The 26,094-nt window shown below is 28.5% G+C and overlaps 1 protein-coding gene across 3 annotated transcripts; it reads left to right on the top strand.

Moving 5' to 3' along the window:
- Positions 1 to 454: 454 nt before the first annotated feature.
- Positions 455 to 17,537, top strand: LOC107450458 (uncharacterized). Of its 3 annotated transcripts, none has more exons than XM_087153106.1 (9): positions 455 to 596; positions 2,559 to 2,684; positions 8,524 to 8,665; positions 10,351 to 10,489; positions 12,104 to 12,278; positions 13,180 to 13,346; positions 14,041 to 14,135; positions 16,078 to 16,218; positions 17,175 to 17,537. In XM_087153106.1, exons 1-9 carry the CDS (start codon positions 579 to 581, stop codon positions 17,402 to 17,404), a joined length of 1,233 nt encoding a protein of 410 aa, XP_087009232.1. In that variant the 5' UTR covers positions 455 to 578; the 3' UTR covers positions 17,405 to 17,537. The 3 variants fall into 3 exon arrangements, with proteins under 3 accessions (XP_087009232.1, XP_087009233.1, XP_087009234.1); XM_087153107.1 differs by lacking the exon at positions 455 to 596 and adding an exon at positions 598 to 715; XM_087153108.1 differs by lacking the exon at positions 455 to 596 and adding an exon at positions 610 to 704.
- Positions 17,538 to 26,094: the final 8,557 nt, after the last annotated feature.

The following is a 26,094-nucleotide window of genomic DNA, read 5'->3' as shown; positions in this document are numbered from 1 at the left end:
ATCAAGAGCTGTTAAAATGTTTTGGTTTCTTTAATTTTACATACAGTAAATAATGCACTTTAATTTTCTTTCTAAATTTTAGCTTTGAAATCTTTAATTTTTTATAATTACGCATTTTATTAGCTACAAAACTAAGCGTTTCTTTCAAAACTATCCAAACATAATTATCGAATGTTTCCTTTAGACATTTATGAAAATAATATTCAATATAACAAACTTTCGCCAGAAATAAAAAAAGTGTAGTACTGGGATGAAATTAAAATTATTTTTTTGCTTAATACTAAGTTTTTGTTACGTAAATAATTTATTAATAAATTAAAGAGAAAGAACTGTTAAAAAGCAGCAAAGTCTTAAGAGTATTTATCTTCCTTAAAAGCATTTCATCCCGTGGTTGTAACTATATCTTATCGAATTCCCATTTGTTTTTTGACAATTATCAATAATGATAAAAGGTGAAATAGTTATGTCAGTAAAAAAGTCAAGTTAAAAAAAAAATAGATAAAATAAATTTCTTATCATTAGATTACAACTTTTTAACAAATCATTATCGGTTTCTTATATGTCATTAACAAAGTGTAATGAATGTTAAGGAAAAGGTAAGGGTTTTTTGTCTAAAATTCTTTTTAATATTGGCTGATTTTTATTTCAAATAAAATAATTTTTTGAAATTAACTGAATTTTCATAAACTATAAAATACTTCCAGGTATAATTTATGTATGTATAATATATTATTATGTTTAACTGTATAATTTTTTTAGCAAATAAAAATTTTAACTCATTTGGAAAACGAAAACATGTTAAGTAGAATTTGAATAGAGCTAAGACCTTTTCCATATAAGTCGCGTGAATAGTTATTAGATTTCAATACAATGGTTTTACATATTTTTGCTAAAAACATAAATATACCTATTATAATTGGTGAAATTTTCTTGCCATTTTTTTTTCTAATTAATACCTTTTTTTTAAGATTACATATAATTTTCTTATAGGTGTGTTATAAAAGCAATCGATTTAGAAAATAGCAAATTGAAAATAGTTTGAAATTTCAGATGGATTCGTTTTTTAAACGGCTATCAAAGTTTATCAAAAACTTTTACACGAGTAAAAACATGCATTAAAAGGATACATAGGTTGAAAATATACAAAAATTAAAAAAGAAGATAATAATAATTTCGTAAACACACTTTTTGAATAATAACTTTTTTCTTAAAATTAAAATTACTAAAATATTGGCTTTTACTGATTTCAAAAATATGTTGACTTACCTATTTTAAATGCATTCGGTAGTAGAATTCTCAAGAAGAATGATTTTTATTATTATTGTTCCAAGCATTGTATGTATCGGCACATTATTTTAGTGATTGCTGCACTTTTAGAATTTTAATTCTAAAATTACAGTAAAATGAGAGGCAGCAGTATGCCCATCCAATTAATCGGAAAGTTAACGGTTTTTGAAAGTTTTCCATGAGAAAAAAAATGTGAGTATTGGATAATAATATAAGATAATAGGTTTTCTAAATCCCATTGCTTTTAGGCTATATATCATATTATGATTTAGTATTGAGAGTGGTATTATTTATTTCCCACATTCATTTCAATAAGAAAAGCAATGGTGAATATCTTTGATCCATTACTGACATAGGAGGCAAGAAAGGGTGCTAAAATAGGCTAAACTTAAATAAATCTATCTAGACAAATGAGGTATTGTTTTCATTGTAAATTTCTACACTGAATCGAATAATTCCGTGTACCAAATACATAGGATATGATACCTAATTTGTCAAAATAGCAAAAAGATAGTAATATGAAATATGTAGTTAGGTACAAACTAAAAATACTATTTTTTATACATGAAAACCTCCTTAAACTGAACTTTTTAATTGCTAGTCCTATTGACTTTCGTATTCTATTCAATCCACCCCGAAAAAAATACCTAGGAAACAATACCACATTTAGATCGATAGTAATGTCATACGCACAAATAGATATATGTGCAAAAATTGTACTTTTTAAACGCAAAACCCTTAACTTCTTAATTATTAGTCCTATTGTCTCATGTTGTATTCTATTCAATTCATCCCAAAACTCCAAAACAATACCTGATTTTGATAGAAGGTCATGCCATTCGCTCAAATAGGTATCTGTGCAAAATTGTACTTTTTGAACACAAAACCCTTATAACTTCTAAATTATTAGTCCTATTGTCTCGTGTTGTATTCTAATCAATTCATCCCCAAACCCCAAAACAATACCTGATTTTGATAGAAGGTTATGTCATTCGTTCAAATAGGTATCTGTGCAAAATTGTACCTTTTGAACACAAAACCCTTATAACTTCTAAACGATTAGTCTTATTGTCTCGTTTTTGCATTTTCGCATTATCTCATAAGATTCAGTGTATAAAATTGCATCGAAAACTTTACATCAGTTTTTTAGATAGCAATTTTTAAGTTACTCCCCCTCTTGAATAGAAGGCTGGTGACAGTTTTTCAAAAAAATGAAAAATCTTAATTTTTGTATATAAATGTCTCATTAATTTCAACTTCTTTATTTGCAGGAAATGGCTGCAATGTTGTACGATCTTTGCATTATCGGAGGTGGCATGTTTGGCAGTGCTGCTGCAAGACATGCCTCAGCTAATCCAGCTTTAAAAGTATGCTTGATTGGTCCAGCAGAGCCAACGGTAACGCTTATTATTTCCCTTTAAAGTACTAAATTTTAATACAAACATTTAAAATGCATTTATAGATTTAAAAGTATTTTAAAATAGCTCTTTTTGATATTTAATGAACTTCTATATATGTATAGATGTTTTATTAGCTATCACTTTTTGCTGTAATCAAAACAAACTTTTTTTAAAGGACTTGCTTTTAATGTTCAGAATTTAGCGTTCAAGTAATTTTAGTTTTTAATGTTCAGAATTTAGCTCTCAATTAATTTTAATAATAAATGACTAAAAAATTGTTATAAGAAAAAAAATTAATTTGAAATATTAAAAAGAAAGAAAATTAAATACTTGTTTCTAAATTAGTCGATATTCAGAACATTCCCATTTTATCGAAAAATAGGCCATACATCCAAAAATGTATCGAAATAAATCCTGTTTCATTCAAATATAAATAAAATAAAGTTGAATATTGGAGAAAGGGTCCTTATCTAATAATTTAAGCTTATGTCTTTTCATTAAATTTTTTCATACTTTCTTTCTTCTTTTTAAGTTTTATTTTACAGAAAAAATTTGACTGATTTCGGTATTTTATTAGAACATGCAAAAATCTATACTTTCCCGATTATGAAAATCAAAAATTCTTGAGATGATTAATTATTTAATTTTATTTCAAATTCAAAGGAAAAGTCAAAAGTGGTATACAACACTTTATACTTGGTATAGGAAAATCCAAATGGTTAGAGTAGGTTTCTTTTTTTAATTATTACATTCCGGTGAGGAATAACTTATAAAACATTGCATTTCGGTGTGGAATATCTCGTAGGATATTACATTCCGGTGTATAATAACTTATAAAATATTATATTCCGTAGGTAAAAATTGTCGAGTTAGAAATATTATTATCAAAATACATTGTCTGAGTTGTTTATACTTTCTATACTGGGTCACAATTCATTTCAATTTCAAAAGTTCTCTGAGCTTTGAAAGATATGGCGAACAGTTAGCTGATTAAATTATAAATTTTTTGGTTATCAAATTGAATAATTTAAATAATAATAATTTTAATATGTAAATAATATTTTTTTGAATAAACGAGTTTTATAACTGTATGCATAAGTTCTTTCATTCCCTTAAATAATTCTAAAGATATAGGAGGAAACGAAAAATTTAAGTATAATATTAAGGAACTCAAACTTTCGAACCCTGTCCTCGCCAAACTATGGAGACCGCAGATGATATGCTACACGATAGTTTAAATATTAGAGAGTAAGACTTTAGATCTCTATTTTGGAGAGTCTAACATCCAAAACCGTTCACAAAAGATATATATTTATTCAAAGGATGCGTATTTTTGTATCTTACTTTGTATTTATAATATCACTTAAGGCCTGGTTTCTTAGGACAGGTTGGCGTTACAAAACGTCAGCTTGAAGCTAGCGCTAAACCCTGATTGATCAATTTGTGAGTAAGACAGCATACGTCATTGAAAGCTCAGCTTGAACGACGACTGACGTCCGAATCAACTGCAGTTGGATTACAACGTAACGTTAACGACAGAAGCAATGGCGAACAACATCCAACAGAGCATTGAAACCAGCCAAGATTTTGATTTTAGCATTAAACATAGCTTCTTCATTTAGCTAAGTTATAATGTGTTTTTTCTTAGATAAAGTCATTATTTGTTGTCTAAAGTAAAGCACTGATCGACAGTAACAAAATCAATACAAATTCAAAATAAATATTTGTTTACGTTATAAACAATGCGAGATAATGTCTGCGTTGGACCTACTGCTCACGCTGAGCTTGCAAAACAGTATTTTGTTGACTTCAGCGGTACGTCAACTTCCCGCTGACACCCAGAGAAGGCGCTTGTTTTAACAAACCAGGCCTTTGCAATGACGACCTTTACAATCTCACGACCTCTCGTCCAATTAATACCCCTTCTTAAAAAGGGAAAATCCAATGGTTAAATCAAAAGCTATTTAAGATGATTCATTTGTATTATTATTATTAATTTGTTTTATTTGTGTATTGCACAAGAAAAATAATGCAAGAACAAAGAACTTTTTCATTTTAAGCAGGCCGCACACTGAGGATTCAAGAAAAAGGCATACAGATGGCAAATTCCTATACTTTTCTGTTAGGATGCGCAGAAGCGATGAGCGCGGTAATGCAAAGGTCTATGGCAATGTTTCCCAAAGTGTGGTACGCGTACCCCCAGGGGTACGGGAACAGCTTAGCCGGGGTACGCGTTCTTATGCGAAATATCTTGCAACAAACGAAAATTTCAAAAAACAATTATTTAAAAACAAAGTTAGCCATGAAAATTTACGATTACCCATTTTTCTATAGGCTATTTTTTAGAGTTAATAATTAGTGGTGTCAACAGCCAGTTGTGATTTTTAAATTTTGTGCAATTTTTTTATCACAGTAGCTGAAAACAACATCCTCTTTCTCACTGATGCAAATAAACTTAGAATCAAAAGTTTGTACCGAAAAAGAAAAATAAACACTTTTTTTAAAAATAAAAATACATTAATTTTTTTATTAGTGGTTCACAGCTTTGCAAAAAATTTAGAAAGGGTACACAAAAGTCATAAGTTTGGGAAACACTGGTCTATGGTATGCTTCTTACTTACCGCCAGAGTTGGCCGTTGATTACAGTAATCGATTACAACTGTAATTGATTACAGATAATTACAGCTATGTAATCAATTACTTGTAATCACGATTACAAGTAATCAATTACTTGTAATCGTGATTACAACTTTCAAAAAATTTTGAATACAGCTGTTATCATGATTACAATTTTGATTACAGTAATCAATTACTTGTAATCATGATTCCAAGTAATTGCGATTACAAGTAGTCACAACAAAAACAATTACGAGTAATTATGATTACAAGTAATCAAAATATATGATTACATGTAATCATGATTACATGTAATTTGATTACATGTAATTGTGATTACTTGTAATCAAACTATACGATTACAAGTTATTACGATTGTATACTATAGTCAAATTTTTTATGTAAGTATTCATGTGTTTACATATTTTTATGTACACAGAATGTACGCACGCATGAACGTACAATTTGCGATTCCTATACATACAATGTATGCACAAACGTTGTTTGTACGTACAAAATTCATAATTATATTGTAATATACTTAATGCAATGCGCATATGCTTAGTACATATAATTATGCATTTATGATACATGTACGCATGTATGTTAGTTTGTACAAAAAGGCAATGTTTTCTATCTTTGTATACATAGACAATGTATGTATGAACGTATATGAAAATAATTTTTATGCGTTTGCATGCTTTTATGTACTTAAGTACATATATTGTATAAATTTACGGTAATAGCACGTATATACAATGTACCTATGTATATAAAATTGTACGTATTTACGTACAATATGTAAGAATGTAATTTAAAGGTGCAATATTTGCACATAGTTGCGTAAATAAAATGCGTACATGTATACATGCATATTTATATGTACATCGATATATGTGCACGCAAAGTATGTACAACTTACGTATGTACTTGTATAACTGCATACTTTGTTAATACTTATGCGCATGTAAGGCACGGATGATCAAAAAAATAGTTACCTGCACAATGTACGCATGTACATACAACGTACACATGTACATAATTACAAGTAATGTACAAATACATGCGTACATTTAAATATATGTAATTACAATATACACATACATTGTGCATACATTAAAAAAATTTATATGAGTAAAGTTATTAAAATTTGTTTTAAAATTTATTCTAAGGCATATGAAACTCGACCTCATATTTTTTAGAAAGCAAGCGATAATTTTATTTTGAATTTCTAAATATTAATTCCACTCATAAAATTTACCGTTTTTCTTACCATTTAAAAAATTTCTATGAATCATGCATTATTTTATAAAAAAAATAAATCTGTATTGTCAAACATTTCATGAAAATACCTGAAAATAATTTTTTATTTAGATAATTTCAAAATGATATAGAACAATTAAAGCTGAAAACTAAATTAAAATATCGTTTGATTTTGTCATTTAACTTGCTTGAGTCATTAAAAGTTAACTTACATGCATTTTATTTATTGCATTGTACACATATTTAGACATAAATGTAATGTACATATGTATACGCGTAATGTATGTACGCATGTACAATGTATGTACATACATTCATACATTGTAAGTGCATATATAGTACATATGGATATGCATACATGGAACATACGTGTATTGTATATGTGTGGATACATTCATTGGACATATATACATTGCACCATATGCATAGATAGGGATAGCATGCATGTACACATGCAAAATTTGTACGAAAGAATTATGCCCAATATATTTATGAACATATGTACTACATATGTACACACATATGTACATTATATGAACATTATATGTTCATTTCATCATATATACATTATATGAATATACATTTGTACGCTATATGTATATACATCTGTACAATATATGCATCTCAAATGTGTGTATGTACGTACGTTATGCATGTCGAATGTATGTATGAATATATGTAAAATATAAATACGCCCAATGTACGTACAATCGTACACAAATGCATTATGCATATTTGGATACATACATTGAGCATGAACATATTATGTATATGTACATAAATACACTGGACATGCATATCATGTACATGTATACATACATATATTGTACATCCTACAGATATACCTATATTGTACATGCATACATATATTATACTGTTCATAAATAAATTGCACATGCATGCATGGGACATACATTGTACAGACAATGTATGTATGTTCGTACAAACGCAAGTACTTGTATATACATGCGTACATGAACATAGATATACATTTTACATACACAAATATTTGCATAAAATGCATATATTCATGGTGTATAAATGTACATGTCTACATTGTTTGCACATACATACGTAATTATTATCTATATACATACGTACATATATTTTATACCTACAATATATGTGTATGTACATGTGTGTGAAACTAAAATGTCTGAACATATGCACTAGATAAAATCATATGTACATACATTTTAGTTACATTCATTTGTACGTATACAAATACGTACAAAATGCAGTGCATGTTAATACGTGCAAAATGTATCATTATAAAATACATTTTACTATCTACTGTAAAATATAATCATTTATAAGAAAACAATAGTCTTGTAATCGTGTATTTAGATTACATGTAATCATAATTACATGTAATCAAATTACATGTAATCATGATTACATGTAATCATATATTTTGATTACTTGCAATCATAATTACTCGTAATCGTTTTTGTTGTGATTACTTGTAATCGCAATTACTTGGAATCATGATTACAAGTAATTGATTACTGTAATCAAAATTGTAATCATGATTACAGCTGTAATCAAAATTTTTTGAAAGTTGTAATCATGATTACAAGTAATTGATTACTGTAATCGACTATGTAATCATGATTACAGCTGTAATCAAACTTTGTAATCACGATTACAAGTAATTGATTACTGTAATCAATATTGTAATCATGATTACAGCTGTAATCAAAATTTTTGAAAATTGTAATCATGATTACAAGTAATTGATTACTGTAATCAAAAAATGTAATCGATTACATTTTTGGCCAACTCTGCTTACCACTTGCCTTCTCAGTGTGTGGGCAACCATAAAGACAGTTTAAAGACTTAACTTTCACACTGCACTTTTTGAAAACTGAAATCTTTTGTTTTCACATGTTTGAAAATTTTGACTTTTATTATTTGTCTTTAAAATGCCGAAATGCATTATTTTTCCGTAACATAGCCTGAGGAAAAGAAGAGCCGAGAAATATTTGCCTCCCACTATGATGCCAGTAGAATAACACGAATTCTTGACGATGATCCAGCATGCGAGGTCTTGTCAAGAGAGTCTATCAAACGATACAGTGAAATTGAAAAATTATCTGGTAAGAAATTTTCCACACCAAAATATATCAACAATATACAACAGCAGTAGGAAGCAACGATATATTACGGCAATATTTTTTATTTCCAATGAGCTGCACAATCGGTCTTGCCGATGAGCAGACCTAGTGCGTTCTCCAGAGGTGGTATCCACACTTTCAGGACCACCACAATGGGTGAGATACCGTTGGTCATGTTAATTTGGACGTCTAGTTTCTGCCACACTAGATGGCAGCACCGAGACTCTATTTGGATGCTAAAGTGCAATAGGAATTTAATTTTGCCGAAAATGCCAAGAGTCAATAAGGCACTCTAGGGATCTTTTACATGCCGCATAATCATACGACATGGCCGCTGAGGATTTTCTGTATCCCGAAAATCCGGAGTCTGGGCCGGGGATCGAACCCGCAGATTTGGGTGCAGAAGGCCGACTATTACGGCAATATGAAACAACAATACACAACATTTCATAAATATAAGTAGCGATGTAACACAATATAAGTAATGATATAAAAAACAAAGTGAACAGCAATAACCTTAAACAATAATAAAAATCATTATACATCAAAATCAAACATCGATGTAAAAACGCAATTTACAATAGTACAGAGGCATAAATACAATAAATACGAAACAACAATATACAACAACAGTAATGATACAAGAATCAGATAAAAAGCAAAAATCATTAGCAACTATAAAAAATCAACATCATACAACGAAATCAAATTTCTATATGAAAACTCGCTTTACAACAACAGGAAACAATGATATAAAGAAACAAAAATGAAATTAAATGTATAACTATTAAGAACAACAATATGAAGGTATAATATGAAACAACAATGTATAACTGTAATCGAATCAAACGGAAATAGAATGAGTATGAAGTAACGACCTGCAGCAACAATGTAAGTAACGATATACAAACAAAATGAGCAGCAATAATCCAAAATTACAATAAATTTAAAAATCATGCAACGAAACCAAACAACTATAGAAAAATGTAATTTACAAAGATATGAAACAATGATATAAAGTAACAAAACGAAGTAAAATATATAACAACAATATGAAGCTATAATATGAAATAACAATGTATATTATTAATAGAATGCATGAAAATACCACAATAAGATGAATAAATGCAAGCTTAAAAGAAATATAATTAAGTGAAAATACAACAATAAAATGAATAAATGCAAATACAGCAATAATATGAATAAATTCTATTATAACAATAAATTAAATAAATTTGCTTTTTATTTCAATAAAATTTATTATTAACCCCTTAACTATCCGTTAATTTTCAAGAAAACGGTCATAAAAGTGCCTATTTTTTTGGCTTTTGTATTTGTATAACGTATTTGATTAGGGCTGCAACTAGTTTAAAATAAAATAACAATCTATAATTACCTTAAAAATATCCTGGTACTGCCACCTGGTGTGTAAAATGAGAAATAAAATGCTTTCCGGGCAAAAGAAATGGATTAGTTTTATTCTTTAACACATCAGCCCGTCAATATCACGGGAGCGAGAAGGATCCTGGGATTAAGTGGTCTGGATCATGAGTCTAATTTTATTCTATTTATTTGCATTATGTTCAAAAAAATTTTAATATTTATTTTTAATATGGTTTTATTTGTTTGTAATAAAAGTGATATCAATTTTAAAAATTTCTTTTCAGGAATAAAATTCCATACACCCGTTGGCTGCCTTTTCATCATTCAAAAAAATAATCCTTATATGAAAGATTTGCTAAAAGCTGCGGATGCAAAAAATGTATCAATAACAGATGTATCATGCAGAGATACCTTCACAAGAAGGTAGGTATTTATTTCGATCTAAATATTAATAAATTAAAAAATTGCTATAGTCATAAACTTAGCTTTAGATGACTGAGAATGCACATTCTTAATAATTTGCTCTTAATTTCTTTCTTGAAACTCCTAAAAAACTATGCTGCTTTTATTTATTTTTAAAAATGAATTTTCGTACATAAACTATGTAGTTCAGCAAAGTAATTTCATGATTATATTTCGAAGGGATACGTCATAGTCAGCAAGTGCTTTTAGAGCTGAATTTAAAATTATTCCCGAAACGAAAATAATGTTAAAAGTAATTCAGATTACTCTTAATTTTGAGATTTTTGTTATTGCTTTTTTTCCCTAGTACTTCTTCTCTATTGTTTTGAATATATAAAATTTATTGCAAGTACACCAGTGTTTCCCAAACTTATGAGTTTTGTGTACCCCTTCCAAATTTTTCGCAACGATGTGTACCACTATGAAAAAAATGCTTGAATTTTTTTTAAAATATGTTTATTTTTCTTTTTTGGTACATAGTTTTCGGTAAAAAATTCTATGTTAGGGACAAAAATTATATTTTATAAAAATAATCAAAACAAGTAGAATTTATTACAAACCTTTACTATAAAAAATTGCTCAAAAGTTAAAAATCACAACTAGCTGTTGACACCACTAATTATTAACTGTTAACTCTGCAAAAAAAAATAATAGTAAGTAGAAAATACGTAATCGTAAATTTTCATAGCTAGCTTTGCTTTTAAATAAAATTTTTTGAAATTTTTGTTTGTTGCAAGATATTTCACATAAGAACTCGTACCCCCGCTAAGCTGTTCTCGTACCCCTGGGGGTACGCGTACCACACTTTGGGAAACACTGATGTACATTAACGATTGTGAAAGTTGAACACCATCGACATATAGTGGTACAAATAATTATGCAAAGTCGCTTCGTAATCCTAATCATTTGTATGTCTTAAGCTAATTTACATTTCATATAGGTTTGGTTAAAATTTGCATAATTCCTTCATGGTGATGCAATTTCAACAAAGATTCAATACATGCGCAGTCGCTTTCTTATTCTAATTTATTAATTGTCCTACCTCAATTTACATTTCATATAAGTTTGGTATCAATTTGCATAATTCCTTTATGGTCATGTGATTATCACAAGCATGAGAGATGCATAAAATGCATGATACATTGTCAACTTATCTTTAAATTAACAAAAGTATTAAAAGAAATAATCCCTCAATTTTTCTTTCATGAAACGCCAATGGTTTTAGTTATACTCAAATTAATATTACCTTAGACCAACTTATGTAACAGCAGATAATAAATGAAGATTTCACGAATTTTATAAGATTCTTTAATACATTCTGAAGCGAAAGACGGGTAAAGTTCTTAATTATAGATAGTCATATTTAAAATTAGAATATGATGAAATTGCTCTTTTCACTGATAATGGTGGTGGCCATATTAATGGCCTGAAAATTAGCTGTAGCACAGAGGAAAGATGCATAAGCAATTAGTTTAGATCAACTTACATGAAAGAAACTATTAAACATGCATTTTAAGAATTTCTATTAGATTTTCAACTAAAACTAAAGTTAGCAAATGTTTTTTTTTATTACAGATATCCTTATTTGCTATTTAAGGATGATGAAATCGCTCTTTTGGATGATAATGGTGGTGGCCATATTGATCCAAGGAACTTAGTTGCAGCACAGAAGAAAATTTCAAGGGAACAAGGATGTGATATTATTGAAAGTGTTGTTACAGAGTTACACCAAGAAAACAACCATTATCAAGTATGCTCCCCACAATAAATAAAAGAGCTCATTAGGAAAGTGGGTTAGCTCACTACGCAACTTATCAAATAATTCTGAGTTCAAAGATGAATTATTTTTGGTATTTTTGAGTATGTGCCGAGTTTAAGGATCCTTTTAAAACATTTTAAAAGTGAAACTCTCATTTTTGACTATTCAGCCATCTTTGAACTGTATTCCGTTAATTTTGTGAGTCATTACGTCACGAAAATGCGAATTATTTCGTCACTTTGACAAAATGTTTGCTCCGAGCATATACCCCGAAAGAGTTTCGACAAGAACGAAGAGTATGGCGTGAAATTTGAGCATCCATTTTTTACAATGAATTCGTAAATTAAAAATTTATGTGCATGAACTTGTTTGTTGTGTAGTGAGTTTGAGTTACTGATTTGAAAAGAAAAAACAGAGCTGTCTCTTTTTTTAGATGATTTACGAAATAATCAAAAAGTATTAGAAAAAAACAAAGAACTGAATATTAAAAATGTGTAAAGTAATTTCTATATTCGCTAATTAAAAAAAATAAAATTCGTTTTATTTCTCAAATAATTTTTTAAATAATTTAATCTCATCTTTTCCTCCAAGGTAAGTAAAAAGATTTTTTTAATATAACTCACTATTAAAAAGAACTAATTTGTTTTGCATCGAATCTCTTAAATCAGTAAGAAAATCGAATAAAAGATAGTTTACCAGTTTTATAGCCATTAATTCCAGCCTAATGATATCAGAAACCAATTTAATTTTTAATAAATTTTGATATGTTTCTAAAAATTTTCTTGTAGCTCCTCTTACATTCTGCTTGAAATCAAAACGAGTTTTGATGTTTTTATTGACTCTCTACTCATTTGTGATTTACTTAACTTTCAAATTTTTTTTTCCTCTTTAGATAAAAACCGAAGCAGGAAATAAAATAACTTCAAAAAGAGTGCTGATAGCGACTGGAGCATTTATAAATTTGAAGATTCATAGTGACTTGAAGCCTTTGCTTGTTTCAAAGCACAAAGAGACAATCGCCTTGCTTGAAGTTTCCGAAGAAGAAACAGAAAGACTGAAGTAAAATTTTCTTTTTTAAACACATTATTTTATGCAGTTACTTTTCAAAACTTATGTCAAAGTAATAGCCATTATTCTTGTAATATTTATGTAAAATTACATACCAGTTGCTGTAATTAAGTTAAAAATAAAAATAGTTTTGTATAATTGAAGGTAATTGAAAGTCCAAGGGTTCTAGCTTTAGAAGATAAAATTTTGACATTTTAATTGAATTTATGTGTATTAGGTATAATACACATAATACATTAGGTACACATTATATATATACATTAGGTATACTACTTAGAAATATTTTTAGAAAATCATTTTAACGATTGTACGGGCAAAAATTTCTATAACTAATTAAAAAAACTACTTCCTTTTTAAAATAACTGTGTTTCAAATTATAATTTATTCTTAAATTTAATTTCCCTTGGATTGTTTGAATAAATAATGAACTTGGTCTCATAAAGTATGATTATGGTCAATGAATTAAACATAATATTTGTTTAGGTAATTCAATTATTTATGATATTTTCCAGATTTATTTATTCGTCAAAAGAAGTGACAAAAGCAGACAAAAATTGTCATAAAATTCTCTTTTGATAAAGAAAAAATGTTTTTTTATCATAATTTTATCTCGTTAATTAAAACATTGGTATCAATAAATTTCAATTTTTTCGAAGAAGTTATACAATCGATTATGTTTTTCCAGTTCATTGCCAGATGTTATATACGTAAGAGGTAGTGATGAAATATTTCCTAAAGGAGTCTTTAGCTATTTCCTTCCTCCTGTAGAATATACTGCAGGTGAGTGCTTTAATTACAGTACTTATGAATGGCATCGTTAAAACTATATTGTCACTGGTTGTGACAGGAAGTCGGCTTTACTTAAACCATTTTACGTGAATTAACAAAATGAAAAAAAAAGAAAATTCTCATTTTTGGCCATTAATTTTCATCGAAGGTCAACAAATTACGAACAAAAAGTATTACCCATGGTTTTAATTCATAGTATTACTCTCGTTGTACTGCTTGATTTGAAGCTTACTTTCAAATTATTTAAATAAGTAATTTAAATTGCAAACCTATAAAAAACATTGTACTAAAGGCTACATTTTTAAAACAAATATGATTGCACTTCTATAAGAATTTTACCCTTTTCCAAACCAATAAGCAATCCTTATGGTAAATATAAAAAGCTAATTCAAAGAATTTTTTTATGGAGCATATGAAAACATGAATCGAAAAATCATAGTAAGGAAGAAAAAAGAAGAAGCGAAATTGGAAAGATTTGGTCAGCAAGAAATCACTTTTTTTAAAAAATGAAATGTAGGATTGCACAAAATAAAATTCCTATTAAGGGTTTTTGAAGTATAATAAAAAAATTATATCTGGATTTAGTTAACAGCTTTAAAAGTATATATTGCTCTAAAATATGAGGAAAATTTTTAATTATGAGTTTTATCAGAAAACTAATGAATATGGTATAGGGCTTTTAGATGTTGATTTATTTTTACTTTATTTATAGCAAACGTTCTTACTGATCTATATATTTAATAGTTAAATATGCCTTCGGTTTTGTTTTCTTGTTCTTTTTGTTAATTATTGAGAATTTTCGATTTAAAGATAGAAAATTATATATTTCCGAATAAAAGCAGAGAAATTTTCGAAAATTTTCTAAAGTTTAAATAGAGGGGATGGGTCAGGCTTTAATCGAAACCATTAACTTCGAACTTCGCCAATTAAAACACTTTTCCATTGATTTAGCAACCGACAGCTAAATATCTCGAAACAGCATAATAATGCGTAAAATAACAATTGAAAATAAAGAGCTTAATTAACAATTGAGAAAGAAACGTAAAAAACACAATAGGAACTGAATATCTTTATAATAAAACTTTCTTTAACCACTTAATATTTTTTTAACCCTAAAATTGCAAACAATTAGAACAAGAATAGGGAAATTAAGTAGCTTTAGAATTTAGTTAAGTCTCGCTGTTAGCGCCTGATTTACTTTGGTTTTTTGCCAAGTTGCTGATAACGTAGAACCGGACTATTAACTTCAATAGCTTGAGAAGAAAAAGGGGAAACAAAAGTAGGAAGGAAATAATCTATGGGACTTTTGTGGTGGGTTTTTATTTCTTAACAAAGTTTAAAGACTACATTAAAATGGATGAGCAGCCCAAAAGGGATGACTACCTACCTATCCTCTTTAAACTAGCTTTCACATAAGCTCTGGAGTCTCTTTTTTTAGGCACCCCTGTCCTGCTCTTCTTCTAGCCTCATCCCATCCCTTTAGTTTTGCTTTGCCCACATCTTGGTGCATGTATCTTAGCCAAGTAAGTCACGAACTTCCTCTTTTACGTTTTCAATCTGGTGATTATGTAAGTACGATGTTAGCAGGGCTATCCCGTTTTAAATGAACGATATGTAAAGGGAAGACTACAGTTATCCAAAAAAAAACGGGCAGAATTTATTTTTTATGTCAGCTGTTTAGTATGGTTTTTGAACTTCGAACAAAAGAAAAGAGCACTCTTGACTTACGGACACAGATTGGCTTATATATTCTTGGAACTATACGAAATGTTATTCGGAAATATATGGTCACGCGTTAGACAAAGGTCCGAATATCTTTAAAATACTATTAAATATTTCGTTAGTCATTAATGCGTTATATTATTTGCTAAGGATTTTTTCTTAATAAATTTTTTTTTATTTTCACACTGATTTATTATAGTTCTTTTTAAAGGTAAGTTCAGCATAAAAGTTGGAATAGATGGATGTGCAGAAGAAGCTAAAGATTTGGATGATATCAAGAAATGGTATCAATCAGGAGGGGACCAAAATCTAATTAAATTGCAGGAAAGACTTATTAAGAGAGAGTTACCAGGTTAGTATCTAAGCTGCTTTCCCCCAGCTGTCATACAGTCAAAAATGCCAACGAAAAAAACTATAATAAAGTTTTTGCTTTTTGGGTTTTCAGATAAATTGCTTAATTTTTCTGCTAAAAAATTTTAAAAAAATAAAAAAAATTATAAAATAATAATAATTTCTTAAAGCTCTTTATTAACTTAAAAATAATGCAGATTAGGTCACATGAATTTTCAAGTTTGTTCTTTTGTTTTAAGGATGTCTATCAAATTTTAGCAAAAATTTGTCTACAATTTTTTAAAAAATTCTTGTCATTTTAAAATTCTTTTAATTCTTAAATTGCAAAAATGTCAGATTTTTGTTTTTCGTCTGTCAATCAAAATTTTAACTGCAATATTAAATTGTTTTGTAAAAATTTAAAGCTATCATAAAAATGTTAGCCAAAATATTCAATTTTTTAAAAAATAAATTTTTTGAATTTTTAACAATTTTTAAAATATGAAAACTTAGAATATTTTCAAACATTTTTTATTTTTAGTTATACAACATATTTTAACAATCAGCGATAATCCATGCTAAGAAACTTTTATTAAACTTAGCAAATTTATTGCACCGAATTGAACTGAAAATATGCAACCAAATTTAAATAAAGTACAAAATATCATTAGGAGTCCGCAAATCTAATTAAAAATGTCAAGAGTTGCATTTCTTGCCAATCACACAAAATCTGTGCATTTGGGAAGATATACATCCCTTCGATGGCATTATTTTATTTTAAATTTAATTACACAAAAATTAATTGCACAAAAAATTAATAACACAAAAATTAATTGCATATACTTTAAATATTATTACATAAAAATTCAATTTAAATATTATAACATAATTTAATACCCAAAAACTAAATTAAACTACTTTAATTTCAAAAATTTATTTAGGCTTAAGTAAACTTTAAAATACTTCATTTTGTTCTAGGTCTGAGGTATGATAGTATCACCAGTAGAACCTGTGTCAACTGCCACACTCCCACTGGACTACCATACATCGATCGTATTAACCCAACCCTCACAGTTGCAGTTGCAGGCAATGGCAAAGCTGCCAAATTTTCAGATGAAGTCGGGAGATTAGCTGCAAAACTAAGCACCACTGGAGAATGGGACTCAGAATTGGAACAAATAAGATTTCGAGCAGTTTTTCAAGAATGAAAACAAAAACCCACCATAATTTCAACAGGCAACGGATTAAATTGTTTTCAAATTGAATTTTTAATTATTGCTTTTCCAAAATGCTGTTTAAGTTTGGAACATAGATTAAAGTGTTATTTCTTATTAAGCAAAATTGTTGAGAGCTTTACTTAATATCGATATCACTTTCTTTGGTTGTAATGGATTGGTTCGAAACTCCCAAAGGGAGGAATACCCCGGGAATCGTTAAAACGAAATTGGAACTAGGTAAGCATAGTACGTCTTTACTATTTTTTTCTGTAACTACTACTAAAGGCTAGTTATTGCTTCTAAAGCATCTTAAAGAAATCCACAGAAGTAATTAAGATAAGAAAAATGAGTTCTTTAATGGTTCTCAAAGGATACAGATTGAAATTGAGATATATCTCTTTTTGGTTAAATAAAGGAGTTGGAGTTAGGAATTTTTTAAAAGCTTTCATTAACCAAATAAGGATCAATTTAGGGATTCAGGTAGAATTTTATTATTTTATATACTTTTTTAACTTATAACGACATCTTTTCTTCTTTTTAATGAGGAATTGTCTCTGAAATTGAGAACTCAAAATTACTTAAAGCTTCAACGGGTGATAAAATAATAAGGAAAGCAGACTTGCATGCTAAAAGTTTTGATATCCCTTCTATAAGCCCGTTGACTACGAAAGGTTCATATAAATGCCCAGCGAAAGCCATATAAGTAAGATTGTAAGCTCAAATACATTTTAAAACTTAATCATTGAAACAATATGTATTGAAAATACAAGATGTAGGGATCAGTGGATAAAGTAGTAATAGTATTTGGATTGTGCACTAAATATTATAATGCTTCAATATCATAACATTAATACCTAGACTATGGTATTTAGTTAAGCAAAAATTTATATTTTCATTAATTGATTTCATGCCTTTCTTCTTTTGGCCACTTTACACCGGTAAAAAATATGGCGGAATTTTTCGTTTTTGGAAAGTTATTGTAAGAACGAAATTTAGAGATTTGTATTACAGATAACTATATTTTCTTACAACTACAGGATAACAAAAAAATATAGGGATCATTTTTTAACGTTTTTATTTCCAAAATTTATAACATAAATTCAGCGATGCTTCTCATTATGTCGACCTCCGGCATAATAGATTTTTCTACAACGCTTCGGCCATGATTTTAAGGCCCGCAAAATGATTTCCTGGGGGATTTTCTTCACCTCATCTCTAATAGCTCTTTGAAGGCCTCTTAATATAGAAATTCTTCGCTTATTCAGTTTGTTTTTCAGATGTCCCCATAGAAAATAGTCACATGGTGCAGCATCAGGACTGTTTGGAATCCATTGTTCTGGTCTCAGGAATTGCACTTGCTGATCTGTTCGGAATTTCTGGGTGACCTTAGATGCATGCGATGGGGCAGAGTCCTGATGGAAAACAGCATCACTATTAGGGTACAATCTGCAGTAATCATCCTTAAGAAAGGGCTTTAATATCTTCTGTATGTAATACTCAGAATTTATTTTGGCCCCAGGTTTCACAAACCGAGGTTTGGTCTCACCGTGGGCGGATATGCCCATCCAAACCATTACGCCTTTGGGATGAGGCACCGTGGTTGATGGTGTCAAGTCTCGCCTGTTCTGCCCACGACTAAGATATTGAACTTTAGATATAGCATTGGTATCAGATAGATTGATCCAAACTTCATCAGTTGTAATGAACTTCGCCATCTGTCCTTACGGAGAAGCTTGTAGAGGGGCCATGAACGTTGCCTCCTAATCTGCACCGATCTCTCACTTAAATGATGACATTTAGGTTTTTCATGGCATTTTTTCGTCAACTTTTGTTTTAGTTGATAGCTTACAACTTGCTGACTCACGTTAAGAGCTTTAGCCATGCTTGCCTGTGTTGGTGGATCCGGTTTTGATGTCATCTTATCAAGCTTCTGCAAATCTGATTTCTTCAATTTGCTTGGTCGTCCACTTCTTTTTGGTTTTGCAATATTTTGCATCGATCCGAGTTTTGAATTCTTGATGCGACTGATACGGCTGAGTGAAATCACAATATCTTTCTTTTTAAAATGGGTTTGTATAATCCTGTGGCTCCATCGAAGTTCTAAAAATGCTTGTACTTGACCAATTAGCTTTTTGTCAAATTTCTTCAAAGGCATTTTTGTGATTTTATGAAATAGTATTGCAATTGAAAGTTTAATAGCAGAGCTTTAGATCAGTATGCTATATATGTAAAAAGGTTTTAAAACTTTAGTTGTAGATAACCACAACAGTGATCCCTATACTTTTTTGTTACCCTGTAATTTCTTTAAAATACTACTTTTCTTAATGTCTCAGAATTTTATATTTTTGTTGGTAAGAGTGACACAAATTATTATGTAATTGTTATGAAAAATTATGTAAATTTAAAATATTTCCACGAAAATTTCCTTGAAATGAATTTGTCTTGCCTATTGTTCTTCACTAGACAAATATTTATTAGTCTGGTGAATAACAATAGGCAACGAATCAAGAATATGATCTTATTATTGATAATATATGATAATTCTGTTATAAAGAGCCTAAAATAAAAAACGGAACACATTGATGACTTTTAATCGAATGATCGCATTTTTACCTACTAAGATATAATATTTAAGGTTTGCGGTGTAGAGATTTAAAAACGATAACGGTTGCGTAGGCTCTTTTTTAAGTTACGAAATAAGACACAAAAATATACCTTGTCTGAATTAGCATACATTTAATTCGATGGAATTTGACTCGTAATCATAAAAATAAAGGTGGTAGCTTTAATCACTTTATGTTATTTTCACTCTTTTTTCTACTTGTTTTTATCGCTTCTCGGAAAATATAAGAGCAAATCGAAATCCTTTTGCACTCAATCATCAAACTTACTTTTTTAGAGATAATTTCTGGCAAAAAGTATTGTTTTATTTTCTAATTTGTCATTTTTAGTAATTTAGTATAACCCATTTGTGCTCAGCGTTCTTTTAAAAGTTCGATTTCTTTTATCAAAAAGAAAAAAAAAATGATGGAACTAGTATTCCATTACTAGGATTTATTTTTTAGGAACTAGATAACTATATTAACTAGAAAATGGATTTTGGTTTTGATTAATTATAAGTTTTTACCAGAAATGTCATTATCACACTGTACAGTAATTTTACCGAAATATTTTATTCAGTGCAAGACTACATCAAAAGTTGTTTAAGTGTTCTGCTTTTATTTTGAACACTGTACGTATATTATCCTTTTTAAAATATTCTTGAATATATAGAATAAAACATAAGAACTTTAAATTATATATTTATTATTAAATCAGCAGTTTTTAGTCTTCTTAAGGGATTTAGAAAACGTTTTTATCAGATATCACGTAAAAATGAAATGAAGAATTATACTTGAACATTTTATACTCAATAAAAATAAATAAAAATTTTGCTCCAAATTTATATATTTTTCCTCCGAGCATGATTGTACAAAAATATGAAAATTTTTTCCACGAATAGTTCGTCACTCGAGGAACAGTTTAAAGATAAATTTTCTCCCAGAAGTTCGTGTTTAAATCGTGAAAACTGTTCGAAGCATTTTGGTCTATTATTTATTTTATTCTGTTCTTTGTTTTTCACCTTAAAAATCACTTTTAAAAGAAGTGGTTATATCGATGATTTCCCATGATTATAAGCACAGTTCTTAATGGTTGAAATATTTTTACGAAACACGTTATTGCATACATCTAATCTTTTTGAAATATGCTAAAATATTCCAAATTAAGAAACTAAAAGCTATATAAGCAAATCAGCTATCAGAAACTGTACTTTTTGTTTCACTTAAAAAAAATTAATCTCCGATAATGTTTTTATTTCGATATCTAATTTAAATTTTCTTAAAAAATGAGAGATGCTAGTATTAATGTGGGGTTAGTATTAACAATGAAAAGGAATAAATTTGCTCTTAAGCTGTCATTTTATTTAGAAACAATTCTATTTGTTTTAATTTTGTTAAAAACAAATTGTTTTGGACACTATAATGTTAAAAAAACTAAATTAATGATAAAATAATAATAAAAATTAAAAAAGAATTGAAAACCAAGTTTTTCAATGCACATTTACTATTAAAAATAACACAGTAAAGAGAATTAACAATGTTGATGTGATAACGAAGAAATGGCAAAGTAATATGCCTGTGTCCTACTTTTTTTGTTCTATGTAAAAAATTGGCTACTTGATAAAATTTCTTTTTCTTTTACCAACCACATAGTTTGAAATGAGATTTAAACACTCTAGTAAATCTGAATTAGTCAGAATTTTCATGGAATATAAATTCCCTTCTGCAATAAATTATGTTATATCAAGGGTTTAGAAACGATTGACATTAAAACACAGCGAAACAAATTCTGGTAATATTACCGCACTGTATAGTAATGACATTTCTAGTACAAAAAAAAGTCATCATTCCGGTTAATTAAAAAAAAAATATACGGTATTTAAGCCATTTATTTAGTAATTTTTACGTTCATATGGTAGAGATTTACCAGAATCCCTAATTTTCAAAGTTATAGTTTTATTATCACACATTTAATAAATAAATGTGAAAGTAAAAGTTAAATTTAGCCGAAAAATGTTTTTTATACAACATTCTAAGGTCTAATGATATAATTACGAAAATTTACCACTTATTATAAAGTCATATTTTTAGTTAACTTTACCAAAATCATTCCGGTTAAAATCACCGATCTTTTTGGCGTTCTATAGAGCAAGAAACACGGTAAATTTTACCATATTCCATTAGTTTTGATCATAATTTTGTCTAGTCAACTAGCACTGAGTTCATGTTGAGATTTGATAATTCTAGTGAATCGAACGTGGTCGGAATTTCGTTCGACAATATATAACCTTTGGTGATAAAATAACGATAATTTTTACATGCAGTGATCAGAAAACGAATCTTGATTGCGATTCAGCTATTGCAATTTCTGTTAAAATTTGAATAGTGTATACATTCGGAAATTGTTCGATGTTTGGATTAATTATACATATTATTTGGGGACAAAATGGCATGAAGTTATATTTTTAGCAGTTGAAAAACGTGGAAAACTCGAAATTGAGTTACCATCTAGCACTGCTATATGGTGACAAGAATTTTGTTTGAAGAGTGAAAATTTTAACTAATGATAAAAATTTTGATTGACTAAAAAAATTCTCTTTTACGATAACATAATGATAAATTACGTTTATGAATATCAGAAAAACTATCAAAAATTGTGATGGTATAACGAAATGACTTCTAAATGACATTTGAGCACTCTTGTTAGACGAAAAGCAGTCGGAATTTTTATATGATAAATCGATTTCAACCATAAAATAACGATAAATTCTAGTATATATCTTTCAGAAAATGATTGAAATTTTTATTTTTGGGGGAACGGAATTCGTGTAAAATTTTCAGACCTTTAGCTAGTCGGAAAGTTAGTCTAAACTCTGGTTATAAAATTTCATAATCGGAAATGAATATTTCATAAAATTTCATAATTTCGAAAATTTCATAATCGGAATGAGAGTAAAAACGTAGTAATAAAATAGTTATGTGCTTTAAACATCAAACTATAAACAATTTTATTTATTTTTATTGATATTACTACAAAAATATTATTTATAAAAAACTAAGGTTTGTAATTAAAAAGAAGATAATTTTCATAAGTATATGAAATTATCAGAGCGTTGCTTTTGGGATGAAATATTGAATAAACAAAATGAAGTAAAGGAATTTTATGAGCTTTGAATTACTTCATAAGCGAATCCGCGAGTTTTTTCCGCTTTCGGAAATAAAAATGACATTCTATTATTACATTCATGCATGTTAAACTATATTCATAACTAAGAAAAGCTTAGATTTAAGAAAAAAACTGGCTTTAATTCTGGTATTTTTCTAATAAGTTTTAGCAGCAACTGCTCTAATAAATTTAAACTTGAACGAATTAATTTATTCTTCCTAATGCGTTTGAGGTGCAATTTTGCTCTTAGTGATGACTTGTGCAAAGCTATTTATAAAATCAGTAAGACTTTCTATTGAAAGAATATAGAGAAGAATTTTAGATATAGTTTCTTTCTTCTTTCGAAGTGAGAAATGGTTCTTTAAAAATAAGGAATGTGTAAAAATAATTGTAACAGTACCTAAAATAGTTTAAATATATTTCCTCTCCAAGCATTCAAATTTAATAGTTTCCCTTATTCTTTAGATTGATAAATATTTAAATAAAAATTTTTTTTTAATATAAACTAATTTAAACTTTTAAAAGTTGATAAAAGTTGTTTTTTTTAAAATAATATAAAGCAACATTGCGTAAAAAGTAATTACCAAAAATTTTCTACAAATCTCCTTTTATTTACTTTGTTTTTCCTCACACGTTATAATAAGGGAAGTCTTTACAAATCATTCCTTACACATTACAGTATATTTGTTTTTACAAATAATAATACGTTTTTATACAAAAATAAACACATTTTTCGACATAAATAAATATTTCTGTTTTAATTTTGATTCATTTTCCATATCCGATGCTATTGAAATTCGAATTCTTAAATTTGTTACGGAGAAATATTTTAGAATATGATATTTTAGTACATTTTATAACATATTTTATAATTAATTAAGATAAAATATATTAAGTGTTTGCACGTTGCAAGGTTTTTACTTAGTTTGTGGCTGCTTTCTTTTGATTCCTTATCTGTTTTTTTAATATTTTCTAAAGAAACAAATAAAATATGTATTCCAAAAAACAAAGATTAAAAAAAAAAAAAAAACGAAATATCTTAAACTTTTCTAAACTATTCCTGGAATCTTTTTTACAGTCACCAGACGATATCAAAAGAAGAAATGTTAAGAAAGGTTCCGAGATTCTATGTCATAAATCTCAACTTCGTGAATAGGCAACCGAAAGATTCTTACACATCTATCATACTCTTTTGTTAACTGTATCAAAATAAGCAAAAAGTTTTGACGCTGAGAAAGTTTTGCTACATTTATTTTATATTTTTGAAATTCTTATTCATTGAGCTAAATTTGAAATTTTCTTAAAATATTTTTCGAGGCAGAATAAATCGTAAACTGGATCAAAACTAATTCATGAATTATTAAAGATACTCCTCAGTAATAAGTTTGTTAGGTTATTATAAATGGTATATTCCAAATTCACAAAAGTTTCCACGTTTTTAACTACACTGTTGCCTTGGAAATGTTTAGAAAGAACATTTTATCAAATTTAGAAAATTACTAAATCTTCCCTTGTCAGAGGATACGAGCTTTGTCAAATATATGCATTAGACTTAACGCAATATATCACATAGCTAAGTTGATTGGGAAATGCAAGCGAAAAAAAAGAAGTGTAAATAAGTGAGAACTCAAAAATCGAAACCCATATTTAATCCCTGTACCATCTCATCATTTACAGAAAAAGATAGACTATAGGGTGCCCCTTGATTGTTATGTTCAAGCCAAGTTGTGATCGCGGTTGATCGCCAAACTGGCCGGATGTTGAAACCCAATAGTGATTCTGATTGGTTTAGATTTTAGCGATGTTCAGCGGTATATGTAATTTCAGAGGTCCATTAGTTCTACGTTGGATACCGGCTGGTATCCAACGTACTTACTTTTTCTTCTGATTAATAAGATCGAAGGTATGTGGGCAGTCATAAAAAGGGACTTAAGAAAAAAATGTTACCGCCGGTCCGGTACCACAGATGTCATTTTCGATTCGTATTTCGCCGAATTTATGTGGCGATGGAGGTACACAGATTTTATTCATGATATGTTTAGACAGTATCTAACTGCTGTTAGAGAATTCTGTGCACCTAAATCAAAATCTGAGGATATTCAAGCTAAATGAAGAAGTGAGTTTTTTTTTCCCCTTCTCTTTCTGTGCTTACTCCATTAATTTTTGTTTCGATTCAAAATGCATTTTATTGGGTTTATTAATTTCGCTTATATTGGGTTCATAGCAATTTTACTAAGTTTTGACCGATGTTTTGTTGAAATTTTCCAATGTTTTATTGAAATATCATTATGTTTTGACCGTATTTCCTGTTACCACGGTGCTCCGAGCAGACAGGAATGACGCCAAACATAAGTCGCCAATTTCGCCAAGGGGCACCCTCAAGTATATTTTTACCACAGAAAACAAAATTGTTAAAAAAAGCTGTTGAAGAACTACCAAAATTGACTGAGTTGAAAGTTTTGTCAAATATTTGAGAGCTCATGTTTCTTTTAAAGCGATGCAGTTTCTGGATGTACTAATTTTTTTTTTATCACCGTTGTTGAACACCTGACCCAATTTTGTGTTTGCGATTATCAATGTTCAACTCTAACAATGCTAACAAAGCTGGTTATGAAAAATATGCTTACTAAATGTTGTCAGATAATGTTAAAATTTATTTTAACATTTTATACTAATATTTAGTATTATCAACATTTTTAACAATATTTTTATTGCTCTACCATCTTCCAACTGTTCAGCAACAAAGGTATTTTTGATCAAACAATTAAACTTAATTGATTCATTGCGGATATTACATACATTTTGGCAGAACAATTTAAAGGTAATTTTGTTTATAATTAAAATATATTATAAAGCATTAATAAATAAATCAGTCTAGCTTGGTAAAAAATTCTGATATGAGAAAAATTCTATAT

This window comes from Parasteatoda tepidariorum, chromosome 10 (assembly GCF_982258835.1).
Source record: "Parasteatoda tepidariorum strain Cologne lab strain chromosome 10, Ptep-v5.0, whole genome shotgun sequence".
NCBI classification, from domain to species: domain Eukaryota; kingdom Metazoa; phylum Arthropoda; class Arachnida; order Araneae; family Theridiidae; genus Parasteatoda; species Parasteatoda tepidariorum.
Note: the sequence above shows the minus strand (reverse complement) of the source record. Positions and strands in the feature narration are given on the sequence as shown.

Coding starts and splice junctions, on each gene's coding strand:
- LOC107450458 (XM_087153106.1), top strand. Junction 10,490..12,103: donor AGAGATACCTTCACAAGAAG/GTAGGTATTTAT, acceptor TTTTTATTACAG/ATATCCTTATTTGCTATTTA. Junction 13,347..14,040: donor GAAGAAACAGAAAGACTGAA/GTAAAATTTTCT, acceptor ATGTTTTTCCAG/TTCATTGCCAGATGTTATAT.